Consider the following 23,821-nt stretch of genomic DNA (forward strand, 5'->3'; position numbering starts at 1 on the left):
GGCCATATTCTTTCCCAGCCCTGTACTCTGAGAAACAGCCCTATTTTATTAAACTTGTATTGAGAGACTTAGAGGCAATCACTAGTGCTATATTTCAAAGACTATCTTTAAAATTTATGAATGAATGGTTAAAAGGAATCTCCAAATTCGTTCGTTCCTTCCCTCCTTCCTTCCCTCCTTCCTTCCTTCCTTCCTTCCTTCCTTCCTTCCTTCCTTCCTTCCTTCCTTCCTTCCTTCCTCCCTTCCTTCCTCCTTTCTTTTTTTGAGACAGTCTCTATCACACAGGCTGGAGTGTGCAGTGGTGTGATCTCGGCTCACTGCAACTTCTGTCTCCTGAGTTCAAGCAATTCTCCTGCCTCAGCCTCCTGAGTAGCTGGGATTAAAGGCACCTGTCACCATGCCAGGCTAATTTTTTGTATTTTCACTGTGTTGGCCAGGCTGGTCTCTTAACTCCTGACCTCAAATGATCCACCGGCCTTGGCCTCCCAAAGTGCTGGGTTTACAGGCGTGAGCCACCTTGCCCAGCCCCTCCAAAGATTGTTTCAATGTTTCCCTGTCAGAGAGGAGACCTTGGGTAATTATTTAAGATATTAAGTGGCCGGGCGCGGTGGCTCAAGCCTGTAATTCCAGCACTTTGGGAGGCCGAGGCGGGTGGATCACGAGGTCAAGAGAACGAGACCATCCTGGTCAACATGGTGAAACCCCGTCTCTACTAAAAATACAAAAAATTAGCTGGGCATGGTGGCGCGTGCCTGTAATCCCAGCTACTCAGGAGGCTGAGGCAGGAGAATTGCCTGAACTCAGGAGGCGGAGGTTGCGGTGAGCCGAGGTCGCGTCATTGCACTCCAGCCTGGGTAACAAGAGCAAAATTCCGTCTCAAAAAAAAAAAAAAGATATTAAGTAAAAAGGCTGGGTGTGATGGTTCATGCCTGTAATCACAGCACTTTGGGAGGCTGAGGCAGATGGATCACCTGAGGTGAGGAGTTTGAGACCAGCTTGACCAACATGGAGAAACCCTGTCTTTACTAAAAATACAAAATTAGCTGGGCATGGTGGAGCATGTCTATAATCCCAGCTACTTAGGAGGCTGGGGCAGGAGAATCGCTTGAACCTGGGAGGTAGAGGTTGCAGTGAGCCGAGATCGAGATCGCACCATTGTAATCCAGCCTGGGCAACAAAAGTGAAACTCTGTCTCAAAACAAAAACAAAAATTAAGTAAATGAAAGATCCAATGTTTACAATGTGTAGAGTAGAAATCACAAAACTCAGAGTTTCTAGGACAGAATGAGCCTTGATGGATGCCCTTCCTGAAAGCATTCAAAATATGATTATAGCCTTGAGGCCTGTCCAAAGAGACAAAATCAAGTAATACCTTTGTAGCTGTCAGAGTCCATATGCTAGGACTAGATTGACCAGGGCAGCAAGGAGAGAGAGTCTAGCCTGGAATACTGGCTGAATGGGAAGCTTCCTAGCCCTGGATCATGGCCAGGGGTAGATAATGACCTGCAGGATCTGGCAGATCTGGAATGGGCTGCACAGGTGCTGGGTGGAGCAAAGCCTGTGTTTAAGTAAACACAGATAAGTCAAGCAGGCTGCAGTAGGTGAAGGGGCAAGGATGGAACCAAGAGTAGAGTTGAGAAATGGTAGAGTTGAGTTGGACAATGGGATTCTGGCTGTAAGAGGCAGCGTTTCTAGTTTGGGCGCAAGGGCTCAAACCTATGAGCGCTTTGGAAGGGTGAGGTGGGCGGGTCACTTGAGGTCAGGAGTTCTAGACCAGCCTGGCCAACATGGCAAAACCCCATCTCTACTAAAAATATAAAAATTAGCTGGGTGTGGTGGCAGGTGCCAATAATCCCAGCTTCTCCGGAGGCTGAGGCAGGAGAATCCATTGAACCCAGGAAGTGGAGGTTGCAGTGAGCTGGGATAGCACCACTGCACTCCAGTCTAGGCGACAGTGAGAGACTCTGTCTCATAAAATACAGTAATGCATATCAATAGCAATTTGTTTTCATTTACTTAGCATTAACTCCCATCAGGGAATAATCTTCTGGACAAAAAATATCATTGCATATCTGATCATAGACTCAAAGTCAGAGGATCATAAAAGACAAAATACTTTGATCCAACAAGATATTTGACCCATCTGTGACATCCCTGTATTTGATGTCTATTGCTGCAAAACAAATTACCCCCAAATGTATCAACTTTGAAATGGTTTTGGAGGATCAGGAGTCCTGGTGCAACTTAGCTGGGTGGTTCCAATCCAGGGTCTTCGATGAGGTTGAAGTCAAGCTGTCAGCTGCAGATGCAGTCAGCTTAAGGTTTGACTGAGTCTAGAAGATCCGCTTCAAGTTCACTCACTTGCTTGTTGGCAAGAGATTTCAGTTCTTCATCATGTGGGCTTTCCATAGGGCTGCTCACTACATGGCAGCTGGCTTATCCCAGAGCAAGTGATACAAGATAGAGGGAATGATGCCGTACTGCCTTTAATAACCTTGTCTCTAAGTTATATCCCAACACTGTCTTACTCTATTAATTAGAAGTGACTCATTAAGTTCAGTCCACAATTAAGGGAAGGAATGACACAAAGGCATGAATATCAGGAGGCATGGATCATGGGGCCATTTTGGAGACCAGCTACCACAATTCCCTAGAAGATGTCACCTAATTTTTGCATAAATACCTCTAGAGATGGGTAGCTAGTTTGAGAGGCAGCCCAACCCATTTTTGAAAAGAATTATGGTTTAATTTATATTGACTTAATATATTCAGTAACTTCTATGTATCAGTTCTAATTTAATCACAAAATGTTCTTCCACAAGATAATTATTCATATATTTGCAAACATGTCACCTTTTCAGTCATTGGAGAGACAAGTAACTCAAATTCCTTTGACTATTTCTTTCTTTTTTTTTTTCTAGAGATGGGTCTCACTATGTTGCCCAGGTTGGTCTTGATCTTCTGGGCTTAAGCAATCCTCCCACCTTGACCTCCCAAAGTGTCCTTTGACTGTTTCTTATGAAACAGGTAAGAGTTTCAGTCTGTTTCTTGTTCTGATTGCTTGACTGTGGGCATGGCTTTACTCTTCAAGTGTATGGGCAGAAGTAGCCCAGCACTTTACTGGAGGGCAGAAAGAAAGGAAGAAGACCAGTCTTAACTTGAGCTATAAGCTATATTTTCTTTACTTTTTCTTTTCCTTTTTTTCTTTTTAGAGATAAGGTCTTGCTCTGTTTCCCAGGTTAGAGTGTAGTGACGCAATCACAGCTCACTGCAGCCTTGAACTCGTGGGCTCAAGTGGTCCTCCTGCCTCAGCCTCCTGAGTAGCTGGGACTACAGGCACATACCACCATGCCCAGCTTGAAGCTGAAACTATTTACTTAGATTGCTTTATGTCCAGTTATATAATATCATTGATCTTATCAAGCTTAGAGTTCATTGAAACTCCTAAATCTGTTGCCCTTGTACTGCTGTTGATTATAACATTATAGCCCTGAAGGCTGTCCAAAGACTCCCAAATTTACTAACACCTTTGTGCCTGTCAGAGTTGACATGCTAGGACTAACTGACCAGAGCAGCAAGGAAAGAGTCTGGGCTGGAATACTGGCTCAGTGGGAAACTTCCTGGCCCGGGAACATGATCGCGAGTAGATAATGACCTGCAGCGTCTGGCAGATCAGGAATGGGCAGCCCAGGTGCTGCTGATGCTGTTGAGCCATATATCCCTCCTCTCCAACATATGTAGCTGATTTTTAGATCGAAATTCAGCATCTTATATTTATCCCTGTTAAATTGCTCTGTCTTTTCTTTTACTTAACAATTTCAGTGACTTAATGTACACCTCTCACATTTTCTGATATACCAAACTTTGAGAGCAAGCTAGTATTAGCAAGTTAATTTCCTCAGCTTTGACAAGTCAATGACTGTAAGATGCACAACTGATTTAATAACAGTTTTTCAGGAAAAACAGCACATTATCTAACTAAATCAACTATAAGAGATGTATCATGACTTCAGAAGTATTACAATATGAAAAAATATATATTAGAATTGAAGAAATAGAGATACTGGGTAGTGACATCAGCATTCAAAAAATTCTACCAGGCTAGAAAAATTGGACATATCTGAATCTGGGCCAAGAACATAACCCTACTAAGAGTAATTTTATTGATTTAATCATTTCTTCATTCAAATGTTCTTGGAACATCTGTTGTGTGTCAGATGTGGTGTAAAGCAAACATGAATAAGTCATGGACTCTGTCCCCCAGAGCTCATAGTTTTCATTAAAAAAAAAAAAAAAAGAGTTCAGACATTACAGTTTCAACTTCTTTTTGAACACAATACTATTGTTTCTCATTCATTCTCAATGTTGTTTACACCCCGAGTCAAGTTTTTACCTTTTGTTTTGTTTTGCTTTTTTGGAGACGAGGTCTTATTCTGTCACCCATGCTGCAGTGCAGTGACACAACCATGGCTCACTGCAGCCTTGACCTCCCAGACTCAAGATCCTCTTACCTTGCCCTCCCAAGTAGTTGGGATCACAGGTGTGCTTTGCTGCCACCACAAGCTAATTTATGCTAATTTGCTTACTTGTTTATTTATTTTGAGACAGAATCTTGCTCTGTTGTCAGGCTGGAGTGCAGTGGCACGATCTCGGCTCACTACAACCTCCACCTCCAGGGTTCAAGTGATTCTCCTGCCTCAGCCTCCAGAGTAGCTGGGACTACAGGCCTGCACCACCATGCCCAGCGAATTTTTGCATTTTTAGTAAAAACGAGGTTTCATCATGTTGGCCAGGATGGTCTTCATCTCTCATGATCGGTCTGCCTTGGCCTCCCAAAGTGCTGAGATTAGAGGCGTGAGCCACCACGCCCATCCCCGCTAATTTTTTAATTTTTTGTAGAGATAGAGTCTCGTTATGTTGCCCACGCTGGTCCCAAACTCCTGAGTGCAAGTGATCCTTTCACCTCAGCCTCCCAAAGTGCTGGAATTGCAGATGTGACAAGCTAGTTTTTACATTACACTTGGTAGATTCTGTCTGCTAAATGTGTTGGCTTGGAGAATACGTGCTTAACAAAATCATAGTTTGAGTACTTCTCCTCATGAGACCTGGGCATTCTAAATAAGTCATAGAATGAAAGGACTGAACTAGATTTTTTTCCCTAAGTTTTCTTCTGATTAAAAATATATAGATGGATGGATGGATGAGTGGATACATGGGTGAGTAGACAGATGGATAGACAGATAGATACCAAGAGATGAAACAGAGAAATTACTTTGGCATTTTCCAGAAAAGACAAAACTCATGATGAAACTTCTGCATTAGTAAGGAAAAAGAAGTTCTTACTTAGGGAAGAGACAGGGTGGGATATCATGCACAGATCATTGTCACTCATTTTCTTTCTTTCTTTTTTTTTTGAGACAGAGTTTCACTCTTGTCACCCAGGCTGGAATGCAATGGTGTGATCTTGGCTCAATGCAACCTCCACCTCCTGGGTTCAAGCGATTCTCCTGCCTCAGCCTCCCAAGTAGCTGGGATTACAGGCATGTGCCACCACATCTGGCTAATTTTTTATATTTTTAGTAGAGACAGGGTTTTGCCATGTTGGACAGGTTGGTCCCAAACTCCTAACCTCATGATCCACCCACCTCGGCCTCACAAACTCCTGGGATTACAGGCGTGAGACACAGTGCCCGTCCATTTTCTTTCTTAGATTGTAAACTGAAGGCTAAGATCTAATGTTCTTGGATGGATGTGATGGCTAATGCCTGTAATCCCAGCACTTTGGGAGGCTGAGGCAGGCAGATCAGTAGTGTAAGGTTAGGAGTTCAAGACCGGCCTGGCCAACATGGTGAAACCTTGTCACTACTAAAAATACAAAATTTAGCTGAGTGTGGTGGTGCATGCCTATAATCCCAGCTACTCAGGAGGCTGAGGCAGGAGAATCACTTGAACCCGGGAGGCAGAGGCTGCAGTGAGCTGAGATGGCACCACTGTACTCCATCCTGGAAGACAGAGCAAGATCCCATAAAAAAAAATTGACCAGGTGCAGGGCCTCACGCCTGTAATCTCAGCATTTTGGTAGTGCGAGGTAGGTGGATCACCTGAGGTTGGGAGTTCGAGACCAGCCTGAGCAACATGGAGAAACCCTGTGTCTACTAAAAATACAAAATTAGCTTGGCATGGTGGCAGGCTTCTGTAATCCCAGCTACTCTGGAGGCTGAGGCAGGAGAATTGTTTGAACCCAGGAGGCAGAAGTTGTGGTGAGCCAAGATTGTGCCATTGCACTCCAGCCTGGGCAACAAGAGTAAAACTCTGTCTCAAAAAAAAAAAATTATGTATAAGTTCTTGTGTGAATACATGTTCTCATTTCTCTAAAGTGGAATGCTGGGTAATATGATAGCTTTATGTTTAACTTTTTGAGGAACTGCCAGACTGTTTCAAAATGGATACACCATTTTACATTCCCACCAGTAGCATATGAGAGTTTCAATTTCTCCACATCCTTATCAACACTTATCTGTCTTTTTCACTACATTCTAGTGGATGTGAAGTAGTATCTCATTATGGTTTTGATTTGTGTTTCCCCAGTGATTACTGAGATTGAACAGCATTTCATTTGCTTTTTGGCTTTGGATGACTTCTTTGGAGAAATATCTATTCAGATCCTTTGTCCATTTTTAATTGGGTTATTACTGAGTTAGAAGGGTTTTTAAAATGTATTCTGGACCCCAGTCTGTCATGAGATACAGTTGCATGTTGCTTAATTACTGGGGTATGGTCTGAGAAATTTGTTGGTAGGCAATTTTGTCATTGTGTAAATATCACAGGGTGTATTTACCCAAACCTAGTGGTACAGCCTACTACATACCTAGGCTATCTGGTATAGCCCATGCTCCTAGGCTGCAACCCTGTATAGCATGTTACTGTGCTGAATACTGTAGGCATCTGTGACACAATGGTAAGTATTTGTGTATCTAGACGTAGAAAATGTAAAGTAAAAATATGATATTATAATCTTATGGGACCACTGTCATATGTGTGGTCTGTCATTATGAAGTGCATGCATGCAATATGACCTGCAAATACATTCTCCTAGTCTGTAGGTTATCTTTTATCTTTTTTGATGGTGTCTGTTGAAACAAAACAAAATACTTAATTTTTATGAAGACCAACTTAACTATTTTTTCTTTTGTCACTTATACTTTTGATGTCACATCTAAGAAGGCTTTAACTAACCCAAGACTGTGAAGACTTATTTGTATACTTTCTTCTAAGCATTCTATAGTTTTAGCTCATACATTTAGGTCTTACATTTATATTTACATTAAGGTCTTACATAATCCATTTGAGTTAATTTTTGGGTGTGGTGTGAGGAAAGGGTTTGACTTCATTAGTTTGCAGGTTGATATTCAGTTGTTCCAGCACCATTTGTTGAAAAGACTTATTTATTTTCATTTTTATTTTTTGAGACAGAATATCACTCTGTCATCCAGGTTGGAGTGCAGTGGCACAATCTCAGCTCACTGCAACCTCCACCTCCCAGGTTCAAACGATTCTCCTGCCTTAGCCTCCCGAGTAGCTGGGACTACAGGCACATGCCACCACGCCCAGATAGTTTTTGTATTTTTAGTAGAGATGGAGTTTCACCATGTTGGCCAGGCTGGTCTTGAACTCCTGACCTCACATGATCCACCGGCATTGGCCTCCCAAAGTGTTGGGATTACAGGCATGAGTCACCACACCAGGCCTTATTTATTTTTAAATTGGAGATTAGTTTTGGTAAATATTAATAATGGCTAATAAATTAGGTTTATTAATTCTAAGTCTTTTTATCCCTATCAGGAAATGACAGGGGAGAAAAGTATGGAGACAAGAATAAAGTTGAATGTCAATTGCTTTTCAATGGCAGAAAGAACTGGAAGGAAGTTACTCAGTTCTTTCATTCTTTTGGGTATGGTGGCTCCTGCCTGTAATCCCAGTACTTTTCAAGGCTGAGACTGGTGGATCACTTGACCCCAGGAGTTCGAGACCATACTGGGCAACATGGTGAAACCCCGTCTCTACTAAAAATACAAAAATTAGCTGGGCATGGTGGCACACGCCTGTAGTCCCAGCTACTCGGGAGGCTGAGGCAGGAGAATTGCTTGAACCCAGGAGGTGGAGGTTGCGGTGAGCCGAGATCGTGCCATTGCACTCCAGTCTAGGTAACAAGAGCGAAACTTCGTCTCAAAAAAAAAAAAAGTAAAATAATTATAATAATAATATCATCAATGGTAGTGACAGAGGAAGGGAGAAGGGAGCTACTCCAATCCTATTTTGCTGCTTTTCTGACCAGAAAAGGTGACAAAATGGTTAAAAGACAAGCAAAGCTCTTGACAGAGGATATGTTGTTTAAAGAATACTGGATATTCCCACTGAGTTTAAAGTTCCTGGCCCAGAGACATTAAAGCAGAGACTAAAAAGTCTCAAGGAGGAGATAACTCATTTGTTGCTATCATTTTTCACCAAAGTATGGATAACAGAAGTGCTGGAAGACTGAAGAGTTGAGCTTTTCAAAGTGAACATGGTTGGCGAGGCTCGGTGGCTCATTCCTGTAATCCCAGCACTTTGGGAGGCTGAGATGGGCAAGTCACTTGAGGTCAGGGTTTTGAGACCACCTTGGCCAACACAATGAAACCCTGTCTCAACTAAAAATACGAAAATTAGCTGAACATGGTGGCACGCACGTGTAGTCCCAGCTACTCGGGAGGCTGAAGCAGTAGAATCTCTTGAACCCGGAAGGCAGAGGTTGCAGTGAGCTGAGATCAGGCCACTGTACTCCAGCCTGGGCAACAGAGTGAGACTTTGTCTCAAAAAAAAAAAAAAAAAAAAAGGAATAAGGTGCTCAATTCCCCTAGAAGAGAGCTTGGCAGTCACTGCAGCAAAATCCTAGAATGGCTTTTAAAGTGAACAGTTTGGGCCGGGCACAGTGGCTCACACCTATAATCCCAGCACTTCAGGAGGCTGAGGTGGGCAGATCACGAGGTCAAGGGGTCAAGACCATCCTGGCCAACATGGTGAAGCCCTATCTCTACTTAAAATACAAAAATTAGGCTGGGCGCGGTGGCTCATGCCTATAATCCCAGCACTTTGAGAGGCAGAGGCAGGTGGATCACGAGGTCAGGAATTTGAGACCAGCCTGGCCAACATAGTGAAACCCCGTCTCTATTAAAAAATAAAAATAAAAATAAATAAATAAAAATAAAAAAATTAGCTGGGCATGGTGGCACGCACCTGTAGTCCCAGCTACTCGGGAGGCTGAGGCAGGAAAATCGATTGAACTCTATAAGTGGAAGTTGCAGCGAGCTGAGATTGCACCACTGCACTCCAGCCTGGTGAAAGAGCAAGATTCCATCTAATAAATAAATAATAAATAATAAATAATAAATAAATAAAGTGGGACAGTTTATGATTATTTAGGAAGAGAAGGAGTAACTACTGGGAGACACATTGGTTTACCATTCAAATTGACATCACCTTGTTAGTAATTCTGTCTATACTTATGCTAATTCCATTTAATAGTTTGCAGTACCAGTTCTCCGTAAATTTTATTTTTAGATTAAAAACAATGTTTGAAGGTATAAGATTGTCATAATAATATGAAGAATTAATAATTATTTCCCAACAAGACTTGGTACTTTGAATTTGAATAAAGATTAGAAAAAGAGTTTATTACTGTAAGTGCAGTACCTTGTTTAATAGATTAATAAGATCTGTTCTGTTTACATAAGAACATATTTTAGAGGAAAACTCAATTTAATAAATGAACAAACTTATTAAGAAGTAATTACTTTTCTAAGTTCTATGTTTTAAAAGTCATAATTAGAATATGGATTACAAACTACTCTACATGGAGCCTTTAGGGAGATTTGGCTTATCTTACAGTAATTTTATTGGTTTAAAGCTGACCATATGTTGGCCAGGTGCAGTGGCTCACACCTGTAATCCAAGCACTTTGAAAAGCCCAGGTGGGATCACCCTACTGCAGTCCAGCCTGGGCAATAGAGTGAGTGAGACTCTGTCTCAAAAAATACCTAATTAACCATGTGTTAATGTGGAATGCAAAGTTTATAACTGGAGTCATTTCATTTTGATAAAGCAAAGTTTTATTAAAAACAAACGTAGGCTGGCGTGGTGGCTCATGCCTGTAGTTTGAGCACTTTGGGAAGCTAAGGTGGGCAGATCACCTGAGGTTAGGAGTTTGAGACCATCCTGGCCAACATGGTGAAACCCTGTCTCTACAAAAAATACAAAAATTAGCTGGGCATGGTGGTGTGTGTCTGTAACTCCAACTAGTTGAGAGGGTAAGGCTGGAGAATCACTTGAACCCAGGAGACAGAGGTTGTAGTGAGCAGAGATCACTCCACTCAACTCCAGCCTGGGTGATAGAGCGAGACTCCATCTCAAAACAACAACAAAAACAAAACAAAATTAGTATTATTGTTTAAGATGGGAAAATGGGGAAGAAAAGCATTCCAAGTAAAGGGAATTTCTGATTAGGCTTCGTGTTTCCCCACACAAAAATAGCCGTATATGTTATTTATGAATGTAAAGTACAGATGCAAGTATGGAGATTTAAAGTACAAATATAAGTAGGAATAGTACAAAAGCGGGTATGGAAGTAATACAAGTGAGCTTTAGGATAGCAGCTATCTCTGGGGAGAAGGGTAGGGGGAAAGGAGAGGTTAAGGCTTTAGTTGTACCTGTAAGATTTCACTTTTAGAAGAGTGAGGCTGGGCACAGTGGCTCACGCCTTTGTAATCCCAGCACTTTGAGAGGCCGAGGCAGGCCAATCACCTGAGGTCAGGAATTCGAGACCAGCCTGGCTAACATGGTGAGACCTTATCTCTACTAAAAATACAAAAATTTGCCAGGTGTGGTGGCGTGTGCCTGTAATTCCAGTTACTTGGGAGGCTGAGGCAGAATTGCTTGAACCTGGAAGACGGAGATGGCAGTGAGCCGAGATCAGGCCACTGCATTCCAGCCTGGACAACAGAGCAAGACTCCATCTCAGTGGGGGAAAGGGGGAATTAAAAATTAAGAAGAGTGAGAAAGAGGGTGGATTTCTCTTGTAATTTCCTGTATGTTAGAAATATTTTATTAATTGAAAATTGGAGGCCAGACAAGTTGTCTCATGCCTGTAATCCCAGCACTTTGGAAGGCTGAGGCGGGTGGATCACCTGAGCTCAGGAGTTCAAGACCAGCCTGGCTAACATGGTGAAACCCCGTCTCTACTAAAAATACAAAACATAGCTAGGCTTGGTGGCGGGCGCCTATAATCCCAACTACTTGGGAGGCTGAGGCAGGAGAATCACTTGAACCCAGGGGGCAGATGTTACAGTGAGCCAAAATCACACCATTGCACTCCAGCCTGAGTGACAAGAGCAAGACTCTGCATCTTTTTTGTTTTTGAAACAGTTTCACTCTTGTTGTTGTTGTTCTACTTTCACTTTAGTAGAGTTTCACTCTGCTAAAAATTTTTTATATTTTTAGTAGAGATGGGATTTCACCCTGTTAGCCAGGATGGTCTTGAACTCTTGACCTTGTGATCCACCGGATTCACACTCCCAAAATGCTGGGATTATAGGCGTGAGCCACCGAGGCTGGTGGTTTTTTTGTTTGTTTGTTTGTTTTGCTTTGTTTGTTTTTTAATAGAGACAGGGCTTCACCATGTTGGCCAGGCTGGTCTCAAAGTCCTGACCTCAGGTGATCAACCCACCTCGCCCTCCCAAAGTGCTAGGATTACAGGCGTGAGTAACCATGCCTGGCTGACTCTGTCAAAAAAAAAAAAAAAAAGAGGATGCTGGGCGAGGTGGCTCACAGCTCTAATCCCAGCAGTTTGGGAGGCCAAGGTGGGCGGATCATGAGGTCAGGAGTTGGAGACTAGCCTGGCCAACGCCAACATGGTGAAACCCAGTCTCTACTGAAAATACGAAAATTAGCCCGGTGTGGTGGCGGGCACCTTTAATCCCAGCTACTCAGGTGGCTGAAGCAGGAGAATCACTTGAACCTGGGAAGCAGAGGTTGTCGTGAGCCTAGACCACACCATTGCACTCCAGCTTGGGCGACAGAGCAAGACTCTGTCTCAAAAAAGACAAAAAGAAAGAAAATTGGAAAACTAAAAATTAGCTTAATTCTCTGATGGCTTTTCTAAATGATCCAAGTGTTTACGTCCTGTTGATTTGAGAATACATTGAAGGATATCAAGGGAGTTTAGATTCCTAGTAATTATTCTTAATAATTTATTATACTAATAACAAAAGCCAAAGTTTATTAAGCATATAATATACATTGTACTAGGTGCTTTAAATATCAGCTGCTGCTTTGACTATAACTATGTGGGGAAGGTGTTTCCTTCATTCCCATTTAACAGATGGCAAGGTGAGCTGTAATCTCAGTCCTTTACTGGTGATAAAATATGCTAAGTGAAAACTCAGACTCTCAAATGTCAAGTTTAATATCTCAAAGATCATTTCTCATGCAATAGCTTTCTTTTTCCCAAGAGTTATCTCTACATTTTAATACGTTTACTTGAGAAAAATCAGAAAATATGGACAAGGAAAAGGAATATAAAATTGCCTATAATTTCACTATCACCAGGAGATAATTACCACTAGCATTTTGATGGGTGCCCTTTCATATATTTTCCATGCATAAATTTATGTGAACTTTCAAATGCTTTGAGAAGAAACTGTGTTAAGAATTTCTCTATTAGTATTGCTTATGACGTATAATATAGAATAAATTAAAAGCTTGGCTTTTATTCCATACTTGTCTGTATATATTTTTTAAAGCACAATTTAAACTGGAAAAAAACTGTTCATTTAAAAAAACCTATGTAACAGACCAGGCACAGTAGCTCAGGCCTGTAATCCCAGCACTTTGGGAGGCTGAGGCAGGTGGATTACCTGAGGTCTGGAGTTCGAGACCATCCTGGCCAGCATGGAGAAACCTCGTCTCTAGTAAAAAATACAAAATTAGCCAGGCGTGATGGTGGATGCCTGTAATCTCTGAGACCGGAGAATCGCTTGAACCCAGGAGGCGGAGGTTGCGGTGAGCTGAGATTGTGCCATTGCACTCCAGCCTGGACAAAACCGGTGCAAAAAACTCTGCCTCAAAAAAACAAAAACCTATGTAACATATAGGCAAAAAATAAATAAGCTACGTGGGGTTTTCCTGATTCTGATAGGTATTACATTGATGTATCTAATACAAAGATAAACTGAGAAATTACTACATTATATTTATTAGTAAATTATAGAATCTATAATGAGCATATGATCTTTATGGATGGTTTTTTTAAAAGACCAGGTAGCCCTTCATTTTAAGGAAAAGGGAAAAAGGGTCAGGTGCAGTGGCTCACACCAGTAATCCCAGCACTTTAGGGGGCTGAGGCAGAGGATCACATAAGCCAGGGGTTTGAGAACAGCCTGGACAGCATAGGGAGACTCTTTCTCTACAAAATATTAAAAAAAAAAAAAAAGTCAGACATGGTGGCATGTGCCTGTGGTCCCAGCTAATCTGGAGGCTGAGATGGGAGGATCACTATAGAGGCTGCAGTAAGCCATAATTGCACCACTGCATTCCAGCCTGGATGACAGAGCAAGATCCTGTCTCAGAAAAAAAAAAAAAGAAAGAAAGAAAAAGGGAAAATGGTTATATCAAATATTAAAGCCAACATTTCAAAACTTAAAATCCTGTCATGCAGTTGTTAACCAAAATGCTCAAAAAAGGAAAAGAAAAGTTAAATTCAGAAGAGGTACAACTTATATATTGTTTTCAAAAAGTCATACAGATATTTCATGTTTTCCCAAGTATCTTTGCTCACTTCAGAAAATGTGACATTTTTCTGCCCTTCATTCCTGGCAAACATCCCCATGAGAAACTAAACATTCATTAACAAATATTTATTAAGTACCCTCATGTACAAGACATTAATCCTTCGTCAATTACATAAACCCAAAGTAGCAGTGCAATTTTAGACTTCCTGATACTATACTATTTATGCTTTGTGTCATGCACAGGAAACACTGGTTTCTATTATTTTTTTAATCTGTTGAGTACTTACTAGGTGCTATTCATTTATTTATTTATTTGTTTTGAGACAGAGTCTCATTATGTCTCCCAGGCTGGAGTACAGTGGTATGATCTCAGCTCACTGCAACCTCCGCCTCCCAGGTGCAAGCAATTCTCCTGCCTCAGCCTCCCAAGTCACTGGGATTACAGGCAGCTCACACCATGCCTGGATAATTTTTTTGTATTTTTAGTAGAGACAGAGTTTCACCATGTTGGCCAGGCTGGCCTCAAACTCCTGATCTGCCTTGCCTCCGCCTCCCAAAGTGCGGGGATTACAGGTGTGAGCCACTACGCCCAGCCCACCAGGTGCTATTCTAAATATCAAGGCTGTAGTGGTTTATTGTGCTTTCTTTTCTGATTTGAATAAACAAACATATATATTATACCTGATTTTGTTCTTGCAATTTTGCCATCTTTTTCCCAAGGAAGATCCCCAATACCATATAAATTTCAGGCCATGCAAAGCTTGAATCTGCTGCCCCTGCTGTGGTATCAATAAGGTAACATGCTTCAATTCGAAATAATCCCTAAGGTGTCTAATAGCCCTAAGTGTGGCTGCTGCCTGACTTTCATTTTTGCTTCTTAAACACATCATCATCCCAATCCTGCTCTCTGCCAGCAGGAACGAGTTATAACAAGATCTGGAAGGCAAGCTCATCAAAACACAAGTCACGTTTTCTCTGTTGATGAGAGTGAATTTCTAGGACTGCCACATTTGGTGAGTAAAAATACAGGAAGGCCAGTTAAATGTGAACTTCATATAAATGTCACATGGGACATACTTTTACTAAAACATTATTTGTTGTTTGAAGTTCAGATGTAAGTGGCGATCAACATTTTACCTGGCAACCCTACGAATTTCTCAAAATTGTTTCCTCCTTCATTTTTCTCTCTGTAGAACCAGAACAGTTCTCAGATCGATGATAGTGGTGTCAAGTACTAACATCAGTGGCTCTTCTTAACCTTTTCTGGGAAATAACAATGTAATGCAGCTTACAGATTCTTCCCAGAAAAATACACAAACACAAAACACTTTGCTTACAATTTCAGGGCCCTAAAGCTCAACTGTGTAACTGTCCCTGCCTCCATCCTCGCCTTGCTACACACTGCTCCTGCTTCAAAAGTCCAGTTGTTCTCTTTCCTATTCTCAAAGCACAGAAACATATGAAAGTATCCTTTTATGCATTGTCATACTGTATTGTAATTTGTTCAGTAACTCACAAATAATTGACTACCAAGACACTTAGAAGTATCAGACACCGGTTTGTTGCCCATTGTAAATTTGTAAATTTAACAATGGATATAACCTTGGGCATAAATCTTACCTGCAAGGAACTTAGAATCTCCTGAAGGAAACAGGTAAACATATAATATGATCCGTTTATTTTATTCATTTGTTAAATTGCTCTAGGCTCTAGGTATACAACAATAAACAAAACAAATGGAAATCCCAATTTCTTATTGTTTTGAGATAGCATCTTACTCTGTTGCCCAGGCTAGAGTACAGTGGTGCCATCTTGGCTCACTGCAGCCTTGACCTCCTGGGTTCAAGAGATCCTCAACTGGCAGCCTCCTGAATAGCTGGGACTACAGCACGAGCCACCACACCCAGCTAATTTTTGTATTTTTTTTTGGTAGAGACAGGGTTTCACAATGTTGTCCAGGCTGGTCTCAAACTCCTGGGCTCAAGTGATCCTTCCATCTTGGCCTCCCAAAGTGCTGGGATTACAGGCATAAGCCACCGCACAGTCCAGAAATCCCTGTTTTTATTTATTTATGTTTTTGAGACAGTTTCACTCTTGTTGCCCAGGCTGGAGTGCAACAGCATGATCTCAGTTCACTGTAACCTCCCCCTCACAGGTTCAAGCAATTCTCCTGCCTCAGTCTCCCAAGTAGCTGGGATTACAGGCATACACCCAGCTAATTTTTTGTATTTTCTTTTTTAAGACAGGGTTTCGGGCCAGTCTCAGTGGCTCACGCCTGTAATCCCAGCACTTTGGGAGGCCGAGGCAGGTGGATCGTGAGGTCAAGAGATCAAGACCATCCTGGCCAACATGGCCAACATGGTGAAACTCTGTCTCTACAAAAAATACAAAAATTAGCTGGGCATGGTGTCACACACCTGTAGTCCCAGCTACTCGGGAGGCTGAGGCGGGAGAATTGCTTGAACCCGAGCAGTGGAGGTTGCAGTGAGCCGAGATCTTACCACTACACTCCAGCCTGGCGCCTGGCGAAGAAGTGGGACTCTGTCTCAAAAAAAAAAAAGACAGGGTTTTGCCGTATTGATCAGGCTGGTCTCGAACTCCTGACCTCAGGGGATCCACTGGCATTGGCCTCCCAAAGTTGGGATTACCGGCGTGAGCCACCGTACACTACCACTGAAATTCCTATTTTTTAATGGAATTTACATTCTAGTGTGTGGGGGAAATAGGCTAAAAACAGATAACAAGTGTAAAATATGTAGTATGTTAGCAAAGAATAGGTTCTATGGGTGGAAAAAGGCTGGAAAGTGGGATAGCAGGTAAGCATTTGAGTGGAAGTCACTTTTTAATAGGATGATCAGGGAAGGCGTCTTTAAGAAGACACTTGACCAATGACTTAACAGGGGTAAGGGAAGGAGCCCTGGGGAGCTGTTGCCTGCCAGAGGGACTGCAAGGAGGCCCCTGAGGCTGTGAGCAGCTTAAGCAATGGGGAGAAAGTAGAAGGAGATGAGGTTAGAGAGAGGTGGGGAGAGCGAAGGTCTTTGTCCTTGCCTAAGGACTTTGGCGCTTTTACTTTGCTTGAGATGGGAAACCAGCAGAGGCTCCAAGTAGAGGAGATCATGATCTGAATTAGATTTTTAATGAAAAAGGAATCAAAGACCTAAATGTAAGAGCTAAAACTATAAAACTCTTAAAAGAACACATAGGAGGAAAGCCTCATGACATTGGATTTGGTAATGATTTCTTAGATATGACACCATAAACAAGCAAAAAAAAAAAAGATAAATTGGACTTCATCAGTATTAAAAACTTTTGTGCATCAAAGGACACTATCAGCAGAGAGAAAAGGCAGCCTTAGAGGAATGATTTGCAAATCATATATCTGATAAGAGATTAATATTCAGAATTTATAAAGAACTCCTACAACTTAACAACAATAAAACCAAACGACCTGATCAAAAAATGGGCAAAAGAAGTGAGTAGATATTTCTGTAAAGATTAACAAATGGCCAATAAGCACATGAAAAATGCTTAACAGCGTGGGGCATGGTGGCTTATGCCTGTAATCCCAGCACTTTGGGAGGCCAAGGTGGATGGATCATGAGGTCAGGAGTTCAAGACCAGCCTGACCAACATGGTGAAACCCTGTCTGTACTAAAATTACAAAAAAATTAGCCGGGCATGGTGGCATGCACCTATAATCCCAGCTACTCAGGAGGATGAGGCAGGAGAATCACTTGTACCAGGGAGGCAGAGGTTGCAGTGAGCCAAGATTGTACTCCAGCCTGAGGTGATAGAGACTCCATCCAAAAAAAAAAAGAAAGAAAGAAAGATGCTCAACAGGACTAATCATTAGAGAAATGCAAATCAAAAGCACAGTGAGCTACCCTTTCACACCCATTAGGATGACACTGCAGAGAGGGGACTCGGAATAAGATCGTCATTTTTACAGTTGAATTCAAAGGCTTTTATAAGAAACTGATGAGGTCTGGCTGTCTCATTTGTATAATGCAAAAATTTCTGGTAGTTCCACAGCATCCTCCTAGTGCCCATGCAGATCCTTAGCTTTAGTTATTCTATATTGCTTTGTTCCCTTTACTGCGCTGTGTCCTGGGACAGAATTTTCCATTGCAGGCATGTCCAGGTAAGTCACCCGTATAGCCTTTCTCATCTGTGCAGCTGTAGGCATATCTTAGGCAAACCTACCTGTGCAATTTCCCTTATCTGTGCCTGCAGGCTGTTTTTTTCTTTGAAAGAATTCAACAAAGAACCCACCCTAACTGCCTGCCTGACAGGTTTCTTCCTTTCTCCTCTCTCAATGCCATTGCACCCTGGGTCACAGAGCAAGACTCTGCCTCAGAAAACAAACAAAAACAAGTATGGTGAGGATGTAGAGAAATTGGAAGCCGTGTGCATTGCTGGTAGGAAGATAAAATGGTGCAGCCATTACAGAAAATCATATGGTGGCTCCTCAAAAAATAAAAAATAAAATTTACACGAGATCCAACAACTTCACTTGTGGGTATATACCCAAAAGAAGTGAAAGCAAAGACTCAAACAGATGTTTGTACACTTATATTCATAGCAGCATTATTCACAATAGCCAAAAGGTAGAAGCAACCTAAGAGTCCATCAACCTATGAATAGGTAAACAAGATATTCTATTTATTCATACAATGTAGTACTTATTCAGCCTTAAAAAGGGAAGAAAATTCTGACATGTGGTACAACATGGATAAACCTTGAGAATATTATGCTGAGTGAAAGAAGCCAATCACAAAGACAAATGCTGTATGATTTCATTTATATGTGGTATGAGATTCACAGAGACAGAAAGTAGAATGGTGGTTGCCAGGGTCTGAGTGAAGAGTAAGGAATGAAGATTTAATGTTTAATGGGTATAGGATTTCAACAGGGAAAGATGAAAAAGTTCAAGACATGGATAGTGGTTATGGTTGCACCATTCAGCAATGTAAATGTGCTTAATGCCACAGAATAGCATGCTTTAAAAAATGGTTAAAATGGGCCAGGTGTGGTGGCTCACACCTGTAATCCCAGTACTTTGGGAGGCTAAGGTGGGCCAATCACTTGAGCTCAGGAGTTCAAGACCAGCCTGGCCAACATGGTAAAATCTCATATCTACTAAAAATACAAAAATTAGCCGGCGTGGTGGTACACCCCTGTAATCTCAGCTACTTAGGAGACTGAGGCAGGAGAACATGGGAGGCAGAGGTTGCAGTGAGCTGAGATGGTGCCACTGCACTCTAGCCTGGGCAACAGAGCAACACTCTCTCTTAAAAAAAAAAAAAATCTCATCTCTACCCTGATTCCTTTTGTGAGACCAAACCCCATATTCATCTACCTTCTACCTTGGCTTATAGGCAAGGCACCTCAAACTCCAAAATGGAACACATAATTTCACCTCATCTTCTATTTCTCCTCTAGTGTTACGTAGCTTTTTTGTATTTTTAGTAGAGGTGGGGTTTCAGCATGTTGGCCAGGATGCTCTTGATCTCTGACCTCGTGATCCACCTGCCTCAGCCTCCCAAAGTGCTGGGATTACAGGCGTGAGCCACTGCTCCCAGCCTTGTTTTTCTATAATTCTTATTCTCATTTCTTTCTATCTTTCTCTCTCTCTTTTTTTTTTTTTTTTTTTTGCAATTTACTGAATCAGACCATTTGGGAGATGTACCAAAGAATTTAAAATTTAGACTTTGTTCAACAGTTTAAAATTCATTCCAGAAAAAACAGCTTGGTGCTATGCATGATTTGATTTCAGAATTTCAGTTGACTTCATCTGCAGCTGCTCATGGTAAAACTAATCAACAGACATAGGTCAGCTTTGGAGAGGAGGTTTTTGTCTTCTGTTTTGTTTTGTTAATTTCCATCTGAAAGCATTGTCTTCTTTGGTGCAAGCAGAAGCAAATTATCTTTTACTAGCAAGGTAAGGAGTTTCGTACAGAAACCTAAGTTAACCAGCACATTTCTTATTTTTGTGGCATCCAGTATGTCCTGGTGCCTGCAGTACCTGGATTTCTTATTCCTTAAGATGCTTCTTTCCCTTACCTAAACAGAACTGTGTGCTCCCTCTGACCTTCCCCCACCCTTTAACGTGACTTGATTACATGTAATACTTACCATGATATTGTAATTGTTTTTGCATCAGTGTTCTTTACTAGACTATGAGCTTGTTTGAGTGAGAGGCCATATTGTCTTTATGGTAGGCACCCTCAGTAAGTGGGCCCTCAATAAATAAATGAATCAATGCCATGAACAGATAGAAATGATTGACAGGTACTAGACCTGCATATGGAACATCAGTGAATGACCTCAAGTCTCACTGGGCAAAGCTTTCTATGTGATGGTAAGAAACACTAAGCAATCTTTACTTGCCAAAACTGTAAAGCATTTAGGGACACATTGGCTTTTTTTGAGCATAGCCCACACCAAGCACTTACTATCTCTAATTTGATGCAAAGAAGAATTAACTGCAATCCAGGAACTGACCTAAGGTTTTTACAGTTTTTTTTTTTTTGTTTGTTTGTTTGTTTTTGAGATGAGTCTCCCTCTGTCACCCATGCTGGAGTGCAGTAGAGCAATCTCAGTTCATTGGAACCTTTGGCTCCCTGGTTCAAGTGATTCTTCTGCCTCAGCCTTCCAAGTAGCTGGGACTGCAGGTGCATGCCACCACACCCTGCTAATATGTGTATTTTTTGTAGAGATGAGGTTTCACCATATTGGCCAAGCTGAACTCCTGACTTTGTGATCTCCCTGCCTCGGCCTCCCAAAGTGCTGGGATTACAGGTGTGAGCCACTGCACCCGGCCTACATGTATTTTTAATTAAATTGTTATAACTCCATGAGGTAGTTTTTATTAGCCTCCATTTTACAGGTTAAATAACTAAATTCGAAGAGGCTAAGTAAATCCATGATCCTTGAGCCAGGAAGAGGTGGAACTGGACTTTGAATCCACCTGCTTTTTCCTTCTACCATATTTGCTATTATCACTACACATTACATATCTCAATACAGAGCTATAAGGAACAAGGGACACTCAAGCATTACAGTAATTAGAATTTTCATATAATATTCCAGAAATCAGAAAGGAATTCTCTCCAGCTTCAGCCCTGAAATCGAAAAACAGTAATTTTAGACGTAAAAATGTCTCCTGATTTTCCCTCAAGGAATTTCCCTCTTTTATCCATGCAGTGAACATTAACAATTAATGGAAAATGCTTTCCAAACCTTATAGCATCGTTCTTAATATTTATGATGCCCACGAAACATACAAACATCTGTTCCGTAGAGTGATAGCTATTAAAGCATACTTAAGTGCCAAGCACTCTCTCTCATGTAGACAAGTCAATACTTTAAGCATTTGCCCCTCTGGAGTTATCTAAAGAGCAAGGATTCCAAGAAGATGGGAAGAAGACAATTTTAGACTTGAATACGACTTCATTTTATCATGGCTGAAAGTACACAGCAATTTTAAATTGAGTAAAGTTATTTTTAAATGGTTGACATGATCTTTCATATTAGCAACAACTGCACCCCTAAAGCTGAAGTTGAGGTTTCTCTCTGAGAAATAAAATTAGAAAACACTCAAAAGGTGATGGATGATATTATCCATCAGCAGGAATGACAGAGCTGAGAAATCTGCTGTTAAGACTGAAGATTGGGCACACCCCAAATCCAATCAAGATGACCTGTAAGCACCCTGAGTGAGCAGGCCTAGAATGATGTTATTACTATTTTTGGGGCAGGTACGGTGGCTCACGCCTGTAACCCCAGCACTTTGGGAGGCCGAGGCAGGCAGATCACTTGTGGTCAGATGTTCCAGACCAGCCTGGCCAACATGGTGGAACTTCATAAAGATTAGCCGGGCTTGGTGGCGGGTGCCTGTAATCCAAGCTACTCAGGAGGCTGAGGCAGGAGGATTGCTTGAACCTGGGAGGCGGAGGTTGCAGTGAGCCAAGATAGTGCCACTGCACTCCTGCCTGGGTGAGAGAGCAAGACTCTGTCTCAAACAACAACAACAAAAATTTTGCACTGCTTGTAAAGAGAATATGTTAACAGGAAGAGACTGGTCTGCTTGGGTCTCTGATAGCTGCGTTGAATTAGTGGAGCTAGTACTTTTACCAGAATGTCCTGTGTGACAACAAAATTTGTTGTGGCAAAATAACTGGCACATTGATATACACGTGCTAGTATGACTCATGTGAGCTGGTCTCAGTGTATACTAACAAAATTTAGTTTAGCAAAGCTGAGGACCAGACTTTAAATATGGCAATCACATGCAAGTACTGCTACCCAGCCTTTCCCAGCTGACACTTCTTCAAGTTGCAACACACAGGAGATTAACAGCCATAACAATAATGAAAATGGCAACTAACAATTGGTGAGTACTTGTTAAATGTCAGGTATGCTTCTAAAGCTCTACATATAAATGTCCCATTGAGTCTTCGGAGAAATCCCACGAGGTAAAATAAAAAACAGATGCAAACACAGATTATGTAATCTGTGCTAGATTACATGTTAATGAGTGATGGAGACTAAATTTAACCTAGGTAAGCTGTCTGCATTCTTTCTTTTTGTTTTTGTTCTTTTGGGTTTTTTCTTTTTGGTGCCATGACTCAGATATAAACCACTGTCCGTATTCTTTTTTTTTTTTTTTTTTGGGATGAGGTTTCACCATGTTGGTGAAGCTGGTCTCGAACCCCTGAGCTCGTGATCCGCCCACCTTGGCCTCCCAAAGTGCTGGGATTATAGGCGCGAACCACCATGCCCAGCCTGCTGTCTGCATTCTTAACCACACAAGGGCAGGGAGACGTGCCACTTTAATTTTGTAGAACACACACACACAAATATTTAGGCCAGGAACAGTGGCTCATGACTGTAATTCTAGCACTTTGGGAGGCCAAGGCAGGAAGATCATATGAGGCCAGGAGTCCAAAACCAGCCTGACCAACATGGCAAAACCTCGTCTTTACTGAAAATACAAAAATTATTGGGGTGTGATGGTGCATGTCTGTGATCCTAGCTACTTGAGAGGCTGAGGCACAAGAATCACTCGAACCTGGGAGATGAACATTGCAGTGAGCGAAGATCATGTCACTGCATTCCAGCCTGGGCAACAGAGCAAGATTGTCTCAAAAAATAGATGGATAGATATAAATATGTTTAAAAATATTTATTTAAATGAGGTGTTCAACAAATCAGCAAGAAAAAAAAAAAACAATCCCATCAAAAAGTGGGCTAAGGGTATGGTGGCTCATGCCTGTAATCCCATCTCTACTGAAAATACAAAAAAATTTGCTGGTCATGGTGGCGCATGCCTATGGTCCCAGCTGCTCGGGAGGCTGAGGCAGGAGAATTGCTTGAACCTGGGAGGCAGAAGTTGCAATGAACTGAGATCGCACCACTGCACTGCAGCCTGGTGACAGAGTGAGACTCTGTCTCAAAAAAAAAGAAAGAAAAATAAAGTGGCCTAAGGACATGAATAGACGATTCTTAAAGATAAACAAATGACCAACAAACATATGAAAAAAATATTCATCATAACTAATTATCAGGGAATTGCAAATCAAAACCACAGTGTGATACCATCTTACTCCTACAAGCATGGCCATAATAAAAAAATCAGAAAATAATAGATGTTGACATGGATGTGATAAGGTAACAGTTTTGCACTTTTGGTGGGAATGTAATCTGGTAGAGCCACTATGGAAAACAACTTGGAGATTCCTTAAAGAACTAAAAGTAAATCTACAATTTGATCCAGCAATCCCACTCCTGGGAAAAGAAGTCATTATATGAAAAAGATAGCTGCACATGCATGTTTATAGTAGGACAATTTGCAATTGCAAAAATGTGGAACCAGCCCAAATTTCCATCAATCAACGAGTGAATAAAGAAAAAAATATATATGTATACATACACATACACACTTTATTCACAACGAGTGAATAAAGAAAAAATATATATGCATACATACACACACATTT

General features: G+C 41.5%; 1 protein-coding gene across 1 annotated transcript in view; it reads left to right on the forward strand.

Moving 5' to 3' along the window:
* The window catches only part of MED13 (mediator complex subunit 13), a 232,951-nt gene that overhangs the window by 24,476 nt on the left and 184,654 nt on the right, over positions 1-23,821 (forward strand). The window contains exon 2 of the mRNA XM_078373689.1: positions 2,922-3,027. Within this exon, the coding sequence (XP_078229815.1) occupies positions 3,019-3,027 (9 nt within the window). The 5' untranslated portion in view covers positions 2,922-3,018. The remainder of the gene's footprint in view (positions 1-2,921; positions 3,028-23,821) is intronic.

The sequence above is a fragment of the Callithrix jacchus genome, chromosome 5, assembly GCF_049354715.1.
Source record: "Callithrix jacchus isolate 240 chromosome 5, calJac240_pri, whole genome shotgun sequence".
In the NCBI taxonomy this organism is placed as follows: domain Eukaryota; kingdom Metazoa; phylum Chordata; class Mammalia; order Primates; family Cebidae; genus Callithrix; species Callithrix jacchus.